The sequence below is a fragment of the Schistocerca nitens genome, chromosome 3 (genome assembly GCF_023898315.1).
Source record: "Schistocerca nitens isolate TAMUIC-IGC-003100 chromosome 3, iqSchNite1.1, whole genome shotgun sequence".
Lineage (NCBI taxonomy): Eukaryota > Metazoa > Arthropoda > Insecta > Orthoptera > Acrididae > Schistocerca > Schistocerca nitens.
The window spans coordinates 751,503,396-751,521,463 of record NC_064616.1 but is presented as its reverse complement, the minus strand read 5'-3'; the positions used below and the strand labels follow the sequence as shown (position 1 = coordinate 751,521,463).

General features: G+C 44.4%; 1 protein-coding gene across 2 annotated transcripts in view; it reads left to right on the top strand.

Moving 5' to 3' along the window:
* The window catches only part of LOC126249747 (histidine decarboxylase), a 413,856-nt gene that overhangs the window by 327,044 nt on the left and 68,744 nt on the right, over positions 1-18,068 (top strand). For both annotated transcript variants that reach the window (XM_049951428.1, XM_049951427.1), the window contains exon 13: positions 8,347-8,668. In XM_049951428.1, the coding sequence (XP_049807385.1) occupies positions 8,347-8,668 (322 nt within the window). The remainder of the gene's footprint in view (positions 1-8,346; positions 8,669-18,068) is intronic.

The window sequence follows — 18,068 nt, the reverse complement described above, 5'->3', positions numbered from 1 at the left end:
GTGTGTGTTGTCTTTAGCATAAGTTAGTTTAAGTAGTGTGTAAGTCTAGGGACCGATGACCTCAGCAGTTTGGTCCCTTAGCAATTCCCACTCATTTGAACAGTTTTTATTTTTACCCCCCATACTTCCTTCCAGTATTCAATTGGTGATCCCTTTATGTCTCAAAATATGTTCCATCAACCGATCCCTTCTTGTAGTCAGATTGTGCCATAAATTTCTTTTCTCCCCAATTCTATTCAGTACCTCCTCATTAGTTACATGATCTAGTCATCTAATCTTTAGCATTTCATTTCAGAAGCTTATATTCTCTATAAGTCTGAACTGTAAATCTTCCATGTTTCACTTCCACACATGGTCACACTCCACACAAGTATAAGCCCAGTAATTTTTTTTCTCGCAATATTCGCGATTGGAATAGCGCGGGGTGTGACGAACTGCGTCCGAAGAGGCCAGTACCTTGCTCTGTGGAGTATATATTCCTATTTGTTGCTCTTTTTCTCCATTTTAAACACGTTCTGTGATTTGAACGTGACTGAAACTAGCATCTAATTTAGCCAGACAACCTTTATGGGACTCTGTTGCATGTTGATACGACAATTAGTAATGAGTCTGATGTCCTGCAAGAGGATGACAAAAATATGGAATCACTACAAACAAACATATTACCGTGCCTTATACTGTGTAGAGATCTAGCTGGAGTTCAAAACAGCTTCCATCCATATCCGAATGGGTAAATACAGGGCCTGTATGGTCTTCAAGGGAATCGTATACCATTATTCCTGCGAAACAGTCGCAATTTCAGGTAACGATGATGAGGGTGGATAGCGATCACTTATCTTTCTCTCCAAAGTAGACCCTAAAAGCTCAGTGATACTGAGATCTGGTACTGTGGTGGCCGGGGGAGATGCAACAACTCATCCTCGTGTCTACAAAACCGGTCTACATCTACATCTACATTTACATGATTACTCTGCAATTCACATTTAAGTGCTTGGCACAGGGTTCATCGAACCACAATCATACTATCTCTCTACCATTCCACTCCCGAACAGCGCGGGAAAAACGAACACCTAAACCTTTCTGTTCGAGCTCTGATTTCTCTTATTTTATTTTGATGATCATTCCTCTCTATGTAGGTGGGGTCAACAAAATATTTTCGCATTCGGAAGAGAAAGTTGGTGACTGAAATTTCGTAAATAGATCTCGCCGCGACGAAAAACGTCTTTGCTTTTATGACTTCCATCCCAACTCGCGTATCATATCTGCCACACTCTCTCGCCTATTACATGATAATACAAAACGAGCTGCCCTTTTTTGCACCCTTTCGATGTCCTCCGTCAATCCCACCTGGTAATGATCCCACACCAAGCGGCAATATTCTAACAGAGGACGAACGAGTGTAGTGTAAGCTGTCTCTTTAGTGGACTTGTTGCATCTTCTAAGTGTCCTGCCAATGAAACGCAACCTTTGGCTCGCCTTCCCCACAATATTATCTATGTGGTCTTTCCAACTGAAGCTCTTCGTAATTTTAACACCCAGGTACTTAGTTGAATGGCTCTGAGCACTATGGGACTCAACTGCTGTGGTCATTAGTCCCCTAGAACTTAGAACTAGTTAAACCTAACTAACCTAAGGACATCACAAACATCCATGCCCGAGGCAGGATTCGAACCTGCGACCGTAGCGGTCTTGCGGTTCCAGACTGCAGCGCCTTTAACCGCACGGCCACTTCGGCCGGCCTACTTAGTTGAATTGACAGCCTTGAGAATTGTACTATTTATCGAGTAATCGAATTCCAACGGATTTCTTTTGGAACTCATGTGGATCACCTCACACTTTTCGTTATTTAGCGTCAACTGTCACCTGCCACACCATACAACAATCTTTTCTAAATCGCTTTGCAACTGATACTGGTCTTCGGATGACCTTACTAGACGGTAAATTACAGCATCATCTGCGAACAACCTAAGAGAACTGCTCAGATTGTCACCCAGGTCATTTATATAGATCAGGAACAGCAGAGGTCCCAGGACGCTTCCCTGGGGAACACCTGATATCACTTCAGTTTTACTAGATGATTTGCCGTCTATTACTACGAACTGCGACCTTCCTGACAGGAAATCACGAATCCAGTCGCACAACTGAGACGATACGCCATAGGCCCACAGCTTGAGTAGAAGTCGCTTGTGAGGAACGGTGTCAAAAGCTTTCCGGAAATCTAGAAATACGGAATCAACTTGAGATCCCCTGTCGGACGATGCGAGCTGTGCGAAAGACACCCTGTCATCTTCGAACACAGCATAACCATTGGGGTACAAACATTGTACCAAGGGATGGACCTGACCACCCGAAATGGTCACATAATTCTTGGCAGTAATATAACCTTTCAGAGTAACAATGGGGCACATAGAATACGGCGATACGGCAGCCCATATCATCACCGAACGCCTGCCTTGTTATGCTCTTGGAATGTAAACTCCTTCCGAAGTTGTAAAAAGTGTGAACCAAGACTCATCCGATCAAATGACATTTTTCCGTTGCTCCATATTCCTGGTTTTATGGCTTCGGCATCACGTTTCCTTGTCACTGGCGTTTATACTTGACATGTGGTTTTGGAATTGGAGCTCGCCCTGCAATTGTCAGCCTATGGAGCACCTTCGGGTTGCTTCGGTGCTGACAGTATTCACGAGTGAGACATTGAGTTGTGCAGCGACTTTTGCAGCTGTCGCCCTCCTATTTTGCGTCACAACCCTTTTCAATGTCTATGTTCACGATATAAGTGGTTCAAATGGCTCTGACCACTATGGGACTTAACATCTGAGGTCATCAGTCCCCTAGAACTTAGAACTACATAAACCTAACTAACCTAAGGACATCACACACATCCTTGCCCGAGGCAGGATTCGAACCTGCGACCGTAGCGGTCGCGCGGATCCAGACTGCAGCTCCTAGAACCGCTCGGCCACAGCGGCCGGCGTGCACGATCTGTCAATACACACTTTAGGAGCGCGCATTGTGGCTAAGCTGGTCACGTTTTTCTGCTTTCTCTGTATGCGGTCTAGATCATCGATACAATTTGCCTGAAAACACCAAACGCTTCGACTACCTTGGTTATGGAAGCATCCACAGTCTGCCCACGTTCGACTTCACTTAGCTCCGACATACTGCACCCATAACTACACAGAACACTCGTCTAACTACAGTTGACTCTTGTAACGTACTGGTGACTTGCACAGGTGCTCTTCGTGGTCGAACAGAACAGCACGACCTGCAGGCTTGGCTCCCAACTGCATTTATGTTCAAACATGGATTTCTAGCGGTGTTTTAGTCGTTTTGTTCAACCCCTTTTGGGTCGTGAAAATGACGATGTCCTGTGTACAAAAACCTGTTTGGATTTAACGATGTACATTGTGTATTTTTCAATGCATCGTTTCAGTGTAAACAAAGGAATGAGATTTGTGAAAAGTTGATGGGAAGTCCTCTAGAAGCCGTACTCGTTAAGACGTTCAGAAAATATATGTTCCGCCTACCTTCTACACTAATACAAAAAAATGACAGGGTGCAGGTGTTTTTCTCATGATACAGGAGCGAAGGTGTAGCAATGTGTTAAAATAATTTAAAAGACTAGGCCCACGGATCCAAATCCAAGTTCGGCCATCGTTATTTACAAGGGAAGGAAGATTAGGTTTTAACGTCCCAGTGATGTTTAGGTCATTAGAAATAGACCTAATTTAGATATTCTGTGATCAGTTCGTGTAAGAGTACAGACGACTCACCTGTTACAGCCGTATGTGATTTCTTTCCTTCCCTTGTCTGGACATCAATAGCTCTCCAAATCCAATGGTATCGCTGTCGTCAGAACATTCAAAATTAACCGAAAGTGGAAGAGCCAGGCATAATACGAATAGGTGTGAATAGTGACGATGATCCACGAGGAACAATTATATAGCTGAAAGATGACGTCGCTGTCATTAAGCATGAAGGGATGCTGGTGGTTTGCAGCTGTCAGCGTATCTTCGATTAATACCACAGGTCCCACGCAAGCGCAGGAGAAAGTCACCCATAGCATAATACTGCTCCCACTCGCCTGCATCCGTGGCGCGCTGCATCCTCGGACCCACCGTTCATCTCGGTGATAGCGTTTGCGGAGACGGCCGCCGACCTAGTGTAGCAAAAATGTGATTCACCCGACCAGCCGACACGTTTCCATTGATCCACGGCCGAATCCCTATGGTCTCGTGCCCACTGCAGTCGTAACTGACAAAGTCATTGGATCAACATGCGAGCACACAGGGGTGGTCTGCTGCGGAACCCCATATTCAACAATGTACGAAGAACGGTATGCCCCTAAACACTTGCGTGTGCACCAGCATTGCGCTCTTCCGGCAGAGATATCATAGATCACCATCTATTCTACTTAACTGCGCAGAGAAGCCTCCGAACCCCACGTTCTGTGAAGAGCCGTGGACGTCGGACCATTTAATGCCTATTGGTAGTTCCACTGTCCTTCATTTTTTCATAAGTGCTCACGACAGTAGCAGGTGAACATTCGACCAGCTTCTGCATTTTCGAGATATTCGTTCACAGGCCCTGTGTTATAATAACATAGTCTTTGTCATAGTCGCTTATCTCAACGGATTTCCCCATTTGCTGCCCCTATCTTCGCTAGCGTGTTACCCCGTCCGCGTCTGCTCTGCTTATATACGAGGCGTGTTTTTTAAGTAAGTACCGTTTTGAAATTAAAAAAAGACGTGGTATGTCAATGATTTTATTTTTACATGAAAGCCTCCTCCTTAATCTACTTTTCTACATAATTTCCGTCAAAACTGAGGCACTTGTCATAACGTTGTACCAGTTTTTGAACGCCCTCCTCATAGAAGTCTGCCGTCTGACTTGTTAACCACTGTATCACCACTGTTTTGGCTTCGTCATCGTCTTGAAGACACTGACCGCCCAGGTGTTTCAAAAAATGGTTCAAATGGCTCTGAGCACTATGGGACTTAACATCTATGGTCATCAGTCCCCTAGAACTTAGAACTATTTAAACCTAACTAACCTAAGGACAGCACACAACACCCAGTCATCACGAGGCGCCCAGGTGTTTCATCAATCGCAGGAACAGATGGTAGTCACTGGGCGCAAGATCGCGGCTGTACGGAGGATGATCTAGAGTTTCCCATCGGAAAGATGTGATGAGATCTTTGGTCTGATTCGCCACATACGGACGGGCATGGTCTTGCAGCAAAACAATGCCCTTGCTTAACTTCCATGGACTGTTGCTTTGATTCTGGTGTGACGAAGGCCACCCATGTTTCATCGCCCGTAACAATTAGGCTCAAGAAATCATCACCGTCGTTGTGGTACCGCTCAAGGTAAGTCAATGCACTGTCTAAACGTTTGGTTTTGTGGACATCCGTCAACATTTTCGGTACCCAACGTGCGCACAATTTTCGGTAATTCAAGTGCTCGGCCACAATGCCGTACAAGACACTACGAGAAACATAGGATAGTCATCCCGCAAGGGGGAAATCGTAAAGCGTCTGTTTTCTCTCGCCTTATTGTCCACTTCCTGCACCAAACTTTCATTAACGACGGAAGGACGCCCACTCCGTTGTTCATCATGCACATTTATGCTCCAATCCTTAAATGCTCTCACCCACTTTCTTATCATTCCTTCACTCATAATGCTTTCGCGGTAAACTGCACAGATCTCTCGATGAATATCAATCGCTTTTAGGCCTTTAGCACTAAGAAACCTTATAACAGCCCGTACTTCACAGTCGGCGGGACTCACGAAGGGATCTTAAACATTCAGTACACAAGGTAAACAAGGAAGAATCAGACTGTAACGACGTCAGTGCGTAGATTAAGGTATAGGGCTTTCATGTAAAAATAAAATTATTGAGATATCTTAGCACGTCTTTTTTTAACTTCAATTTGTTACTGCATTCCGTGATCGCAACGCCACCAGGCAGCAACTAACGTCGCAGTGGGTTGTGGTCATAATTTTTTGGCTGCTCAGTGTACCGGGTGATCAAAAAGTCAGTATAAATTTGAAAACTTAATAAACCACGGAATAATATAGATAGAAAGGTAAAAATTGACACACATGCTTGGAATGACATGGGGTTTTATTAGAGAAAAAAAATAAAAACAAAGTTCACAAAATGTCCGACGGATGGCGCTAGACAGCAAAACTGCTACCGTGACGGGTGAGAGGTACGCCGATATGTTACAGAATCGCATAATCCCCAGCCTGGCTGATAAACGCCTGCTCGAACGTACGATGTTTATGCAGGATGGCGCTCCACCCCATATTGCTAGACGCGTGAAAGATCTCTTGCGCACGTCGTTTGGTGACGATCGTGTGCTCAGCCGCCACTTTCGTCATGCTTGGCCTCCCAGGCCCCCAGACCTCAGTCCGTGCGACTATTGGCTTTGGGGTTACCTGAAGTCGCAGGTGTATCGTGATCGGCCGACATCTCTAGGGATGCTGAAAGACAACAGCCGACGCCAATGCCTCACCATAACTCCGGACATGCTTTACAGTGCTGTTCACAACATTATTTCTCGACTACACCTATTGTTGAGGAAAGTGTGGACATATTGAGCATTTCCTGTAAACAACGTCATCTTTGCTTTGTCTTACTTTGTTGTGCTAATTATTGCTATTCTGATCAGATGAAGCGCCATCTGTCGGACATTTTTTGAACTTTTGTATTTTTTTGGTTCTAATAAAACCCCATGTCATTCCAAGCATGTGTGTCAATTTGTACCTCTCTATCTACATTATTCCGTGATTTATTCAGTTTTCAAATTTATACTGACTTTCTGATCACCCAGTGTATCGATTTGCATGCCCCTAACCTACCCCAATAGGCGAAGGCTAGGTAAAAGGCAGACTGAAATATTAAGTCAGCCTGCAGCCACGAACTTTGCTTTGCATGCACACCCTTTACCAGAGTAGAGCACCACGCCTTCAACTCGCCACTTAACCTTTGACCAACTCCAGTTTTACGAGGGCTATCCACAAAGTACATTACGTTTTCGTTTGTGTGCGTTAGGGGCGGGGCTAGCGCGGCCATCTTGGTGTCATGGATTTCCGCCGCTAGTGAGAGGTTCGTGCGGTACTCCGTTGAGTTACTGTGACAGTTTGAAATGTCAGCGTTAATTGAAAATGCCGCGAAGTGTGAAGTGCGTGCTGTAATAAGGTTTCTGACTGCAAAAAACTGTACACCGATAGAAATCTATCGGCAGCTTTGTGAAGTGTATGGGGACAACATAACCACTGAAGGTGGAGTGAAAATTTAAAAATGGCCGAACTAACGTTCACGACGAAGATCGAAGTGGAAGATCCAGCATAGTGACTGCCGAACTTGTCGAAAAAGTCGATGCCGCGGTCCGTGAAAACCGTAATTTGACAATAACGGAACTCTCTATGAGTTTTCCACAAATTTCACGAAGTTTGTTGCACGAAATCATTACCGAAAAGCTTGGTTACCACAAGTTTTGTGCAAGATGGATACCAAAAATCTTGACAGAGATTCACAAAAATCAGCGAATGGCTGCAGCGTTAACGTTTTTGGACGCTTACGAGGAAGATGGCGACTCATTACTCGATCGCATCGTTACTGGGGACGAAACATGGGTTAAGCATGGGAACTGCGAGACAAAATTGCAGTCAATGCAGTGGGGGCACCAAATTCCCCCCAAAAACCCAAGAAATGCATGGAGACAATGTCGGCAAGGTAGGTGATGGCGACTGTCTTTTGGAACAGAAAAGGTGTGATTTTTGTGGATTTCCTGGAAAAAGGCACTACAATAAACTCTCAAAGGTATTGCCAAACTCTGCACAACCTCAGAAGAGCAATACGAAACAAGCGCAGGGGAAAGTTGGGCTCAAAGATCTTGCTGATTCACAACAACGCCCGGGCCCACACGGCAAATGCCACTCGTGAAGTTCTCGAATCTTTTAAGTGGGAGTTGTTTCCTCATCCGCCGTACAGTCCCGACCTGGCACCGAGCGACTTCCACTTATTCCCAGCAATGAAGAAGTGGTTGGCTATGCAGCGTTTTGATGACGACGCACAGCTTCAAGAAGAGGTAACCACGTGGTCGAAGGCGCAGGCGGCCGAATTTTACGACGAAGGAATTTCCGAGCTCGTCCATCGCTACGATAAGTGCCTTAATTTAAATGGCAACTATGTAGAATTAAGTGTGGCTTTCATCTGTATATAATAAAAAAATGTCCAATACTTTATTTAGTTTTAATTCCAAAAGTAATGTACTTTGTGGATAGCCCTCGTAACTGTGAAGGGAAGGCTGTGAGACGTTGGCGGTGTGCAGGGAGTGCGGCTGGCGCAGCAGCTGGAGGCGATGGTGGCGGCGGACCCGCGCTTCGAGGTGGCGGCCAAGCGCCACCTGGGGCTGGTCGTGCTGCGCCTGCGCGGGGACAACGCGCTCACCGAGCGCCTGCTGAAGCGGCTGAACGCGCGCGGCCGCGTGCACTGCGTGCCCGCCGCGCTCAACGGCCGCTACGTCATCCGCTTCACCGTGACGTCGGCGCGCACCACCCCAGACGACATCGCACGCGACTGGGCCGAGATCCGCGCCACCGCCGACACCGTGCTGCAGCCCGATCGGCCACGCGCCAAGGTGCCGCTCGCAGGTCAGCCAGCACCACTGCACCGTCTTTTCCTGATACTGACAAGGGAACCTCCCCATCGCACTCCCCTCAGATTTAGTTATAAGTTGGCACAGTGGACTGATCTTAAAAAACTGAACACAGATCAATCGAGAAAACAGGAAGACGTTGTGTGGAACTATGAAAAAAATAAGCAAAATATACAAACTGAGTTGTCCATGTGCAAGATAAGCAACATCAAGGCTAATGTGAGCCCAGGAGCGCCGTGGTCCCGTGGTTAGCGTGAGCAGTTGCGGAATGTGAGAGGTACTTGGTTCAAGTCTTCCCTCGAGTGAAAAGTTTACTTTTTTTATTTTCGCAAAGTTATGATCTGTCCGTTCGTTCATTGACGTCTCTGTTCACTGTAATAAGTTTAGTGTCTGTGTTTTGCGACCGCACCGCAAAACCGTGCGATTAGTAGACGAAAGGACGTGCCTCTCCAATGGGAACCGAAAACATTTGATCGCAAGGTCATAGGTCAACCGATTCCTCCACAGGAAAACACGACTGATGTATTCTATTCGACACTGGTGACGGCATGTGCGTCACATGACAGGAATATGTTGTCGACCCACCGAACTTGTACACTTGGCGAATGGGTAAAAAGATTCTTCTACCTTGCCCGATTTAGGTTTCCTTGTGGACGTGATAATCAATCCCAAATAAAGTGATCGCATCGGACGGACAGATAATAATTGTCTGAAAATAAAAAGTTAAACTTTTCACTCGAGGGAAGACTTGAACCAAGGACCTCACGTTCGGCAGCTGCTCACGCAAACCACGGGACCACGGCGTGGAAGCAACCAGTAATGGTGGCGCACGTAGAAACGTAGTTTAAGTGGCTGAACTGGTTCACACTGGGACCACAGCGATACGACACCGGTACGATGCTCTGTCGAATCGCCCAGCGCAACAGGCAGTGCCGGTTGTTCCACGCAGCTTTTATGTAGGATACAGAGGAGGGAAATTTACCTCGTCTCATGTGCTTCAAAAATTTTTCTGTAGGTAGCTGAAGTAACGCTACATATGCTTCATTTAGTTTCTCATTATCGCATTTACTTTTTGTGAAAAAAAATTAAAAAATCACTGTTTTAGGATTCGCGAATGTTCTCCGCAATGCAATCTTTCTCAATCGATTTTGAGGAAACATTCTACAAAAAAAAAATTTTTTTTTTGCACCTTATAGGCTGTAAGTAGGCTGTTTAGGTTTTTATGTTGGTAACGCCACGTAGCGCTCTATATGAAAATCACTGGCTGTGCTGTGTGCAGTCTGTGGCTAGTTGGCATTTTTGGAATATTCGCTATTGTAGTGTTGGGCAGTTGGATGTGAACAGAGCGTAGCGTTGCGCAGTTGGAGGTGAGCCGCCAGCAGTGGTGGATGTGGGGAGAGAGACGGCAGAATTTTAAGAGCGGACGATCTGGACGTGTGTCCGCCAGAAGGAGTAAATTTGTAATACTGGATATCATGAACTGATATATATGAACATAATTAAGGTAAATGCATTGTTTGTTCTCTATCAAAATCTTTCATTTGCTAACTATGCCTATCAGTAGTTAGTGCCTTCAGTAGTTAGAATTGTTTATTTAGCTGGCAGTAGTGGCGCTCGCTGTATTGCAGTAATTCGAGTAACGAAGATTTTTGTGAGCTAAGTGATTCATGAAAGGTATAGGTTATTGTTAGTCAGGGCCATTTTTTTTGTAGGGATTTTTGAATGTCAGATTGCGTTGCGCTAAAAGTATTGTGTGTCAGTTTAGTGTTGATCAGAATTAGTAAAGAGAGAAATGTCTGAGTACGTTCAGTTTTGCTCAGCTGTTTGAAAATAAAATAACGTAGAGGTTTATCAGCACAGTAATTCATAATTTTTTCTAAGGGGATGTTTCAAGGCTGATATCACAGCTTTATAGTGAACTGGTTTTCTTTTCGCTGTTGCCCATAGTTATTGTGATAGTTCAAAATCAAGTAAAGCACAGTTTTAAAAGTTTGCGGCGAATAATGAGTCGTTGGATAGTTTGTGTTTAGTGCACTTTAGGTCATACAATTCTGCGTATAAAATGTAGAAAACAAATCGAGATTGTCTTGAAAGTTGGAATAAGAGCCTACCAGTCTCAAATAAATACCTGACATACTTGTAAGTTGTCCACGACGAGGCTGGCAGCGAAGCGCCACATGCGAAGCCCTTGTTGCTAGGCGTATCGCTCCTGTGGGAACGCAAGTGTGGCACGGATGATAGTCACGTCGTGCCACTTTTACTACAGCTTGTATCGTATGTCGTATAGCCTCAGTGAGAACGGCGCCTAACTGCAACGCTCCACTCTAGACCTTTCTGTCACTTCTGCCTCGTCTTTTGCTTTTCCTTCCTGGCGTTATTTCCACTTGTAACGAAGTCCATAAGTACTATGACCACTATTCTACGATAGGTAGTCATCAAGTTTTAATTATCACCTAGGAAAAATCAAACTGCGACCATAAAACTTCGTAATAGCTCTGTTCCTTCTCTACATATTCACCTTTTAATGCGACGCATTTTTCCCAAAAATGAATTAGATGAGACCTTAGTTGTAAAAGTTTCCAGTTTGGATACTCAGGGAAAGTTCCATCTCGAAGATCTCGTCGTCATTCAGGAAGTGGTTTCTTCATCTGAGGAAAGAGGAAGAAGTCACTGATTATAGCTAGTGCAAAATGTCGTGGTCCCGTCCAGAAACGCGTTCTCGTCTTTGAGTGCTGTAAGAATCCGTCCCATTGTTCCGAAGGAGACGTATTGCAGCAAGTCCGCATGCACCAACGACCATCCAGCAGTTATCAACCATACTGGTGAAGGATTGGAACGCCTTACCAAAAGAACTCCTTACCAACATTGTGGCCAGGGGAGCACGTAGCAGAAAATGCACTGCCTCCGTGGGGGTCATGCACCATATTAAGAACCATGTCCCGCTTTTCTTAATGTCCAGGCGACTGTTTAAATTGCGGTGACTTCAGGGCAATTACGGTCTTTGAATGGAAGTATCTTTTCTGTTCGTGTCACTGCGTGTTTCTTTCAGTTATCTGTTGTATCATACTATAGCTCTTCTTTCTATGTGTGGTCCAAGTTTCGTCGACGTATGTTACTTGGCAGTGAAATATCATGCGAATGTCGCTTTAGTCCTTAACTTTTGTACAATAGTGTATAATTCCGTAATGTCGCAGATCCTCATTGACAGAGTAAGGATAGATATTTTAACATATCATTTCCCAGCTTGAGGGGTAGTGTGTTCCGCAGAGCTAACCGAGATAGTTTTAGTGGGGCATGGATTTTTTTCCACTCTGACTCAATAGACTGCCTTTCTGGTAGAATATGATGTTCGCAGTCACTGATTCAAAAGCCGGGTTCCGAAAAAGAAACAACGAAATGGTTATGAAATAACTTCTTAGGTTATTGAGGGGGCATGGAACAGTAAAATAATCCTAATAAATTGGTACAATTGCAGTGGTGCGGGACTACAGAGGACGGCCAACAACATTCGCAGTCGTCAACACCTGCGCAGCTGGCTCAGTTTTGTAAACTGGATCATCAGCGACGTAGGCGATAAACGGGATGCAGATCGCGGCTGAAAGCAATTTTCGACGCAGGGAAGAAACTGGAGCAAACCAAGTTTACTTCTGTGCCTGATAGATCCAAGAAACCTATTAATGAAGATTCAACTCCTCCCCGACGGCTTTTTCGACCTTCACTACAAGCTACGCCCTCCCACACCCCTTCAACGATCCCACTAAGTGAGCTAAATGTCCACTTAATACCTGGTAATGGCAAAAAAGTGCAGTGAGTAAGTGTTTCCAAATGTTAACTCCATAGATGCAGATGTGAGCCGACTTCATTTTCAGTGACAGTGTATGTGAATCAGAGATATCGTGTGAATAAATTGTGCAGAATCCTGGTGCTCGTGTCATGAAGCTGACGAGGTGTTAGCTGAATGATATTCACTAATGAACCTCGTTTTCCTTTCCTTTCCTGTGATAAGCTCACTTTTTTTCGTATCTATTCTGACATGAGCCATGCCTGTTTAACTTATTTATATGTATCAGTAGATATTGTGTTGATTTTGCCTAAATTAGATACGTCATTTTTCACTGAATTTAAATTGGCAAAATGAATTTGTTTCATTTATTACTTAGTTTTGCGAACCTTTTAAATTGTTTATCTTCATATGATTTGATCATGAATCTTTCTGTAAATATCTACATATTCCAGTCAATGATATCTTCGTGTTTAACAGTACTATATGCATTTATAGTTTCCTTTGTTGTATTGTCGACTTATGTTTCTTAAAGAGAGCTACAGCTTTAGATCACTTTTACTTTTGAATGTATCGTTTTAATATCTGCTCGTTTTATTTTTTATTGCGAATAGCTTGATCTTAATGTTGATGGTGCATTAGTGTTTAATTATACTGCATTAATTAGATATTTATTTTCTTTTGCTTTTAATGATTTCTTTGCAAATTATGCTCTTTGAAGTATCTTTCCTTTTTTTCATAATTTAATTAGTGAAGGCATGGCATTTGAATCTATACTACTGTATATGTAATTTAGAGGTGTAAACCAAGCATCCGATTATAACCAGTAGCTCTTGAAAGATGTAAATGTGTCCTCAACCACTTAGTCACTGCTCCGTTCACGACTAATTAAATCTGCCCCTGAAAAATAGGTGACTACTAAAATATCGTTTCTCAGCCTGAAGGGGGCGAGTGTTCAGAGGAGCTATTATCTGATTCTGACTTCAGTTAGGCATGGAGATTACCCTTTTTTTTTTTTTAATCTGACCCAATCGCGCTTGGAGAACACGATCCTGGCTGTTAGCGATGTAGGGGACAGCGTTCAGCGAACTGTACTCAGGAGTCCATTAGCTAGAGGTGCTGTCTTTGGGATAAGGAGCTGATGGACTGGGTTTTCCTAATCTGCAGAAAGTGAGCTACGGAGGAGATTCACAATGCGAGCTAAATATTGTGGCCCAACTCGCATATGAGCTGATGGGAAAACACCAAATAATAATTAATTTATAATGGTGAAATTTCGAGAATACATTTCTCTAGGTAACATATTTAAGTGATTAACATTGCAACATCACAGATAAATGTAAGCGCGAGATAAGCCACTGCTAATGTGAAACGATGGTACTTTAACAACCGGTGTAACAGCTAGAGTGTTGAATACAAGCATGCAAACGTGCATGCGTTGTGTTGCACAGGTGCCAGAATCAGTTTGAGGGATGGAGTCCCATGAATGCTGTACTCGGATGCTCACCACGAGGACGATTAGTGATGTTTGGGATGATGCTGCAGTTGTCGTCCAATGATGTCCTACATGTGCTGGACTGCAGACTGATCTGGTGATCGAGCAGGGCAAGGCAACACGCCGACACTCTTTAGAGCATGTAGGGTTACAACAGCGATATGTAGGTGAGCGTTATCTTGTTGGAAAACACGCACTGGGTTTTTGTTCATGAGTGGCAGCACAACGGGTCGAATCAACAGACTGACTTACAGATTTACAGTCAGGTTGCGTGGAATAATCACTAGAGCGCTCCTCCTGCCATACGAAATAGCACCCCTGACCATAATTCCAGATGTAGGTCCAGTGTGTTTAGCATGCAGACTGGTTGGTTGCAAGCCCTCCAACAGGCCTCATTTTAACCGACACACTATCACCACTGCACTGAGGCAGAACCAGCTTTCATGAGAAAAAAACACAAGACCTCCACCCCACCCTCCAACGAGCTGCTTGACATCAATGATGTCGCAAATGGAGGAGGTTTGGGTCAGTGGAATGAACGCTACACGGCGTCTGGCTCGGAGTTGTCCTTGAAGTAACCGATTGTCACGGTTCGTTGTGTCACTGTGGTTCCAACTGTTGTACAAGCAGTACAACGCACCAGAGCACCAGAGCCATACGCCGAACACGATATTGTTCCCTCTCGGAACACGGTCTTCTTGCGACCGTACGTTCTTCTGACCACAGCTGTTAGTAATCATGTACAGTTGGTACATTCCTGCCAAGTCTTTCTGCAATATCGAAGAGGGAATATCCAGCTATATAGTAATAGTGCTCAAGAAGCCGTTATTCACACAGGCACATAAAGACAACAGCAAAGTTCATAGGGCTGGAAGAATATAAGATCGGTTTTCTAAACACTCCCCCATTCTACTACATTCTCAATTGGCTTATAGAATCATCTGACGTGAACCTCAGAGAAAATCTGTGGGACCTGTTGGAAACAGCGGGTGTAACACCGACATCAGAATGCTTCGCAAATTAGTGGGATTGCGCGATCAATGCCTCAGCGAGTGGGTGAACCTAGGTGCGACGTACCTGCAAAACCTAGTGGACTCGCATCTTAACCGAAGTCGGGAAGTTATCAAGTTCAGAGGCGAAATTACGCGGTATTAAATGATGTTTGCACGATTTCTCTAGGGGTTGCCATTTTTTCCGGTGAGCTGACGATATAGGCTAGGCTTTCTCAACTGGTGTATCGTGAAATTTTGCGGCGTGGCACAGCCCTATGAAGTGTCCCGAGATTGTCTTCTATCCAGGTGTCTTAACATTATAAGCTTACAGTACAAAATATTTTACTTTTTAAGGCGAGTTGTAATAATTATAATTTACAGTCAATTGCGAGACAGTATGCAACTATCATTTCCTGCAACGGCGGGAAATTATCTGCTTGCTGGTAACTTGAGTGATGGTAAAAAGCTGAAACTGTGATTACCTTTCTGTTCTCACTTAGGTAATACAAGAGTACGAACACACTGACTTGGTCAATTTCACTGTACACATGAGCTAAGTAGCGTATTTGTGTGTTGAGTAAATTTTATTAGGTTGGTCAGAAATGAAAGTAATTAGCATATGTTGATGTTTAAACTAGCGAAATAAAATACTGTTAAACGTTTGCTTCACTTACTATGTAGAAGTAAAAGACTACTAAAAAGTGTGGATGCCGGTACATATTGTTGAACAGGGGCCCCGCATATTATCTGTGCTGCAGCGGCGTGCGATCTGGATCCAGGAAGACCGTAATTAAGTTGTATCGGTACAATTTTCTTGCCTCACCAGTGGGATATAGTTCCATAGTGTGGGCTTACAGGTTCAAACTTGTAAGGGTTGCTATCGGAATGAGAAGAGTTTAAACGAACATAATGCTACATAACGCTAGTACTTTTGGCACAGCTCCCATACATGCTTTGTTGATTATATTTTAAATATGGCCTTTGGAGTTGCTGACCACTGGCTAACCAAGAGGGACTTTGAAAAAGTACGCGGAATATTAGGTCAACATACAGTACATAAGTAATAAAATAATAGGAAACCTATCAAGGAGTGATACACTTTCTCACTGCTCATGGCCCCTATCCGATTCATCTGGGTCGGATCGGGAGAGCACTCACGCGCGCAGTTGTGAATGTAGCGCACATAGTTATGCGCCAGATCTTATCATATTTAAACTGACAATGTATTCACAGGTGCCCTTTGAAGGGAAGCAGATATTAAGAACGAGAAACATTTTTGACTTGGCACAAGGTAAGGATAACTGGAAAATTTTGAACAGTTTAGCAGAACAATTTCAAAACGAGTTCAACGAGATTTCAGTTGGTAAGTAGTTGACGTAAGTACTGAGGCAGAAAGAAATGGCTAAAATGTTCATAATATTGCCCGTTAGTTACACTACTGGCCATTAAATTTGCTACACCAAGAAGAAATGCAGATGATAAACGGGTATTCATTGGACAAACATATTATACTACAACTGACATGTGATTACATTTTCACGCAATTTGGGTGCATAGATCCTGAGAAATCAGTACCAAGAACAACCACCTCTGGCCGTAATAACGGCCTTGATACGCCTGGGCATTGACTCAAACAGAGCTTGGATGGCGTGTACAGGTACAGCTGCCCATGCAGCTTCAACACGATACCACAGTTCATCAAGAGTAGTGATTGGCGTATTGTGACGAGCCAGTTGCTTGGCCACCATTCACCAGACGTTTTCGATTGGTGAGAGATCTGGAGAATGTACTGGCCAGGGCATCAGTCGAACATTTTCTGTATCCAGAAAGGCCCGTACAGGACCTGCAACATGCGGTCGTGCATTATCCTGCTGAAATGTAGGGTTTCGCCGGGATCGAATGAAGGGTAGAGCCACGGGTCCTAACACATCTGAAATGTAACGTCCACTGTGCCGTCAATGCGAACAAGAGGTGACCGAGACGTGTTACCAATGGCACACCATACCATCACGCCGGGTGATACGCCAGTATGGCGATAACGAATACACACTTCCAATGTGCGTTCACCGCGATGTCGCCAAACACGGATGCGACCATCATGATGCTGTAAACAGAACCTGGATTCATCCGAAAAAATGATGTTTTGCCATTCGTGCACCCAGGTTCGTCGTTGAGTACACCATCGCAGGCGCTCTTGACTGTGATGCAGCGTCAAGGGTAACCACAGCCACGTCTCCGAGCGGATAGTCCATGCTGCTGCAAGCGTCGTCGAAATGGTTGTTGTCTTGCAAACGACCCCATGTGTTGACTCAGGGATCGAGACGTGGCTGCACGACCCGTTATAGGCATGCAGATAAGATGCCTGTCATGTCGACTGCTAGTGATACGAGGCCTTTGGGGTCCAGAACAGCGTTCCATATTACCCTCCTGAACCCAACGATTCCATATTCTGCTAACAATCATTGGATCTCGACCAACGCGAGCAGCAATGTCGCGATACGAAAAACCGCAATCGCGGTAGGCTACAATCCGACCTTTATCAAAGTCGGAAACGTGATGGTACGCGTTTCTCCTCCTTACACGAGGCATCACAACAACGTTTCACCAGGCAACGCCGGTCAACTGCTGTTTGTGTATGAGAAATCGGTTGGAAACTTTCCTCACGTCAGCACGTTGTAGGTGTGGCCACCGGCGCCAACCTTGTGTGAACGCTCTAAAAAGCTAATCATTTGCATATCATAGCATCTTCTTCCTGTCGCTTAAATTTCGGGTCTGTAGCACGTCATATTCGTGGTGTAGCAATTTTAATGGCCAGTAATGTACAAACCTCCAGAAATGGACTGGATACAACTATCAAGATGAGTGAATTCATGCATTAATCAACTCTTACAAGATAACTTTAATGAAGATGACGGAGGGTCTGAAGTGAAGCAGCAGGGGACACCTCTGTCTGTTTCAAGACAGAGCAGGTGTTGTCTATGACTGGACAGAACGCTGCTTGTCTCTTCACCTCTCTTACACCTATAGTTCCGAGTTTTATATAAAAGCATTATACAAAACTTGTGCACTCACAAACGTTGGAGAACGCTAATGAACTAATCCGAAAGATTTGCCTACTTTTTTGCTT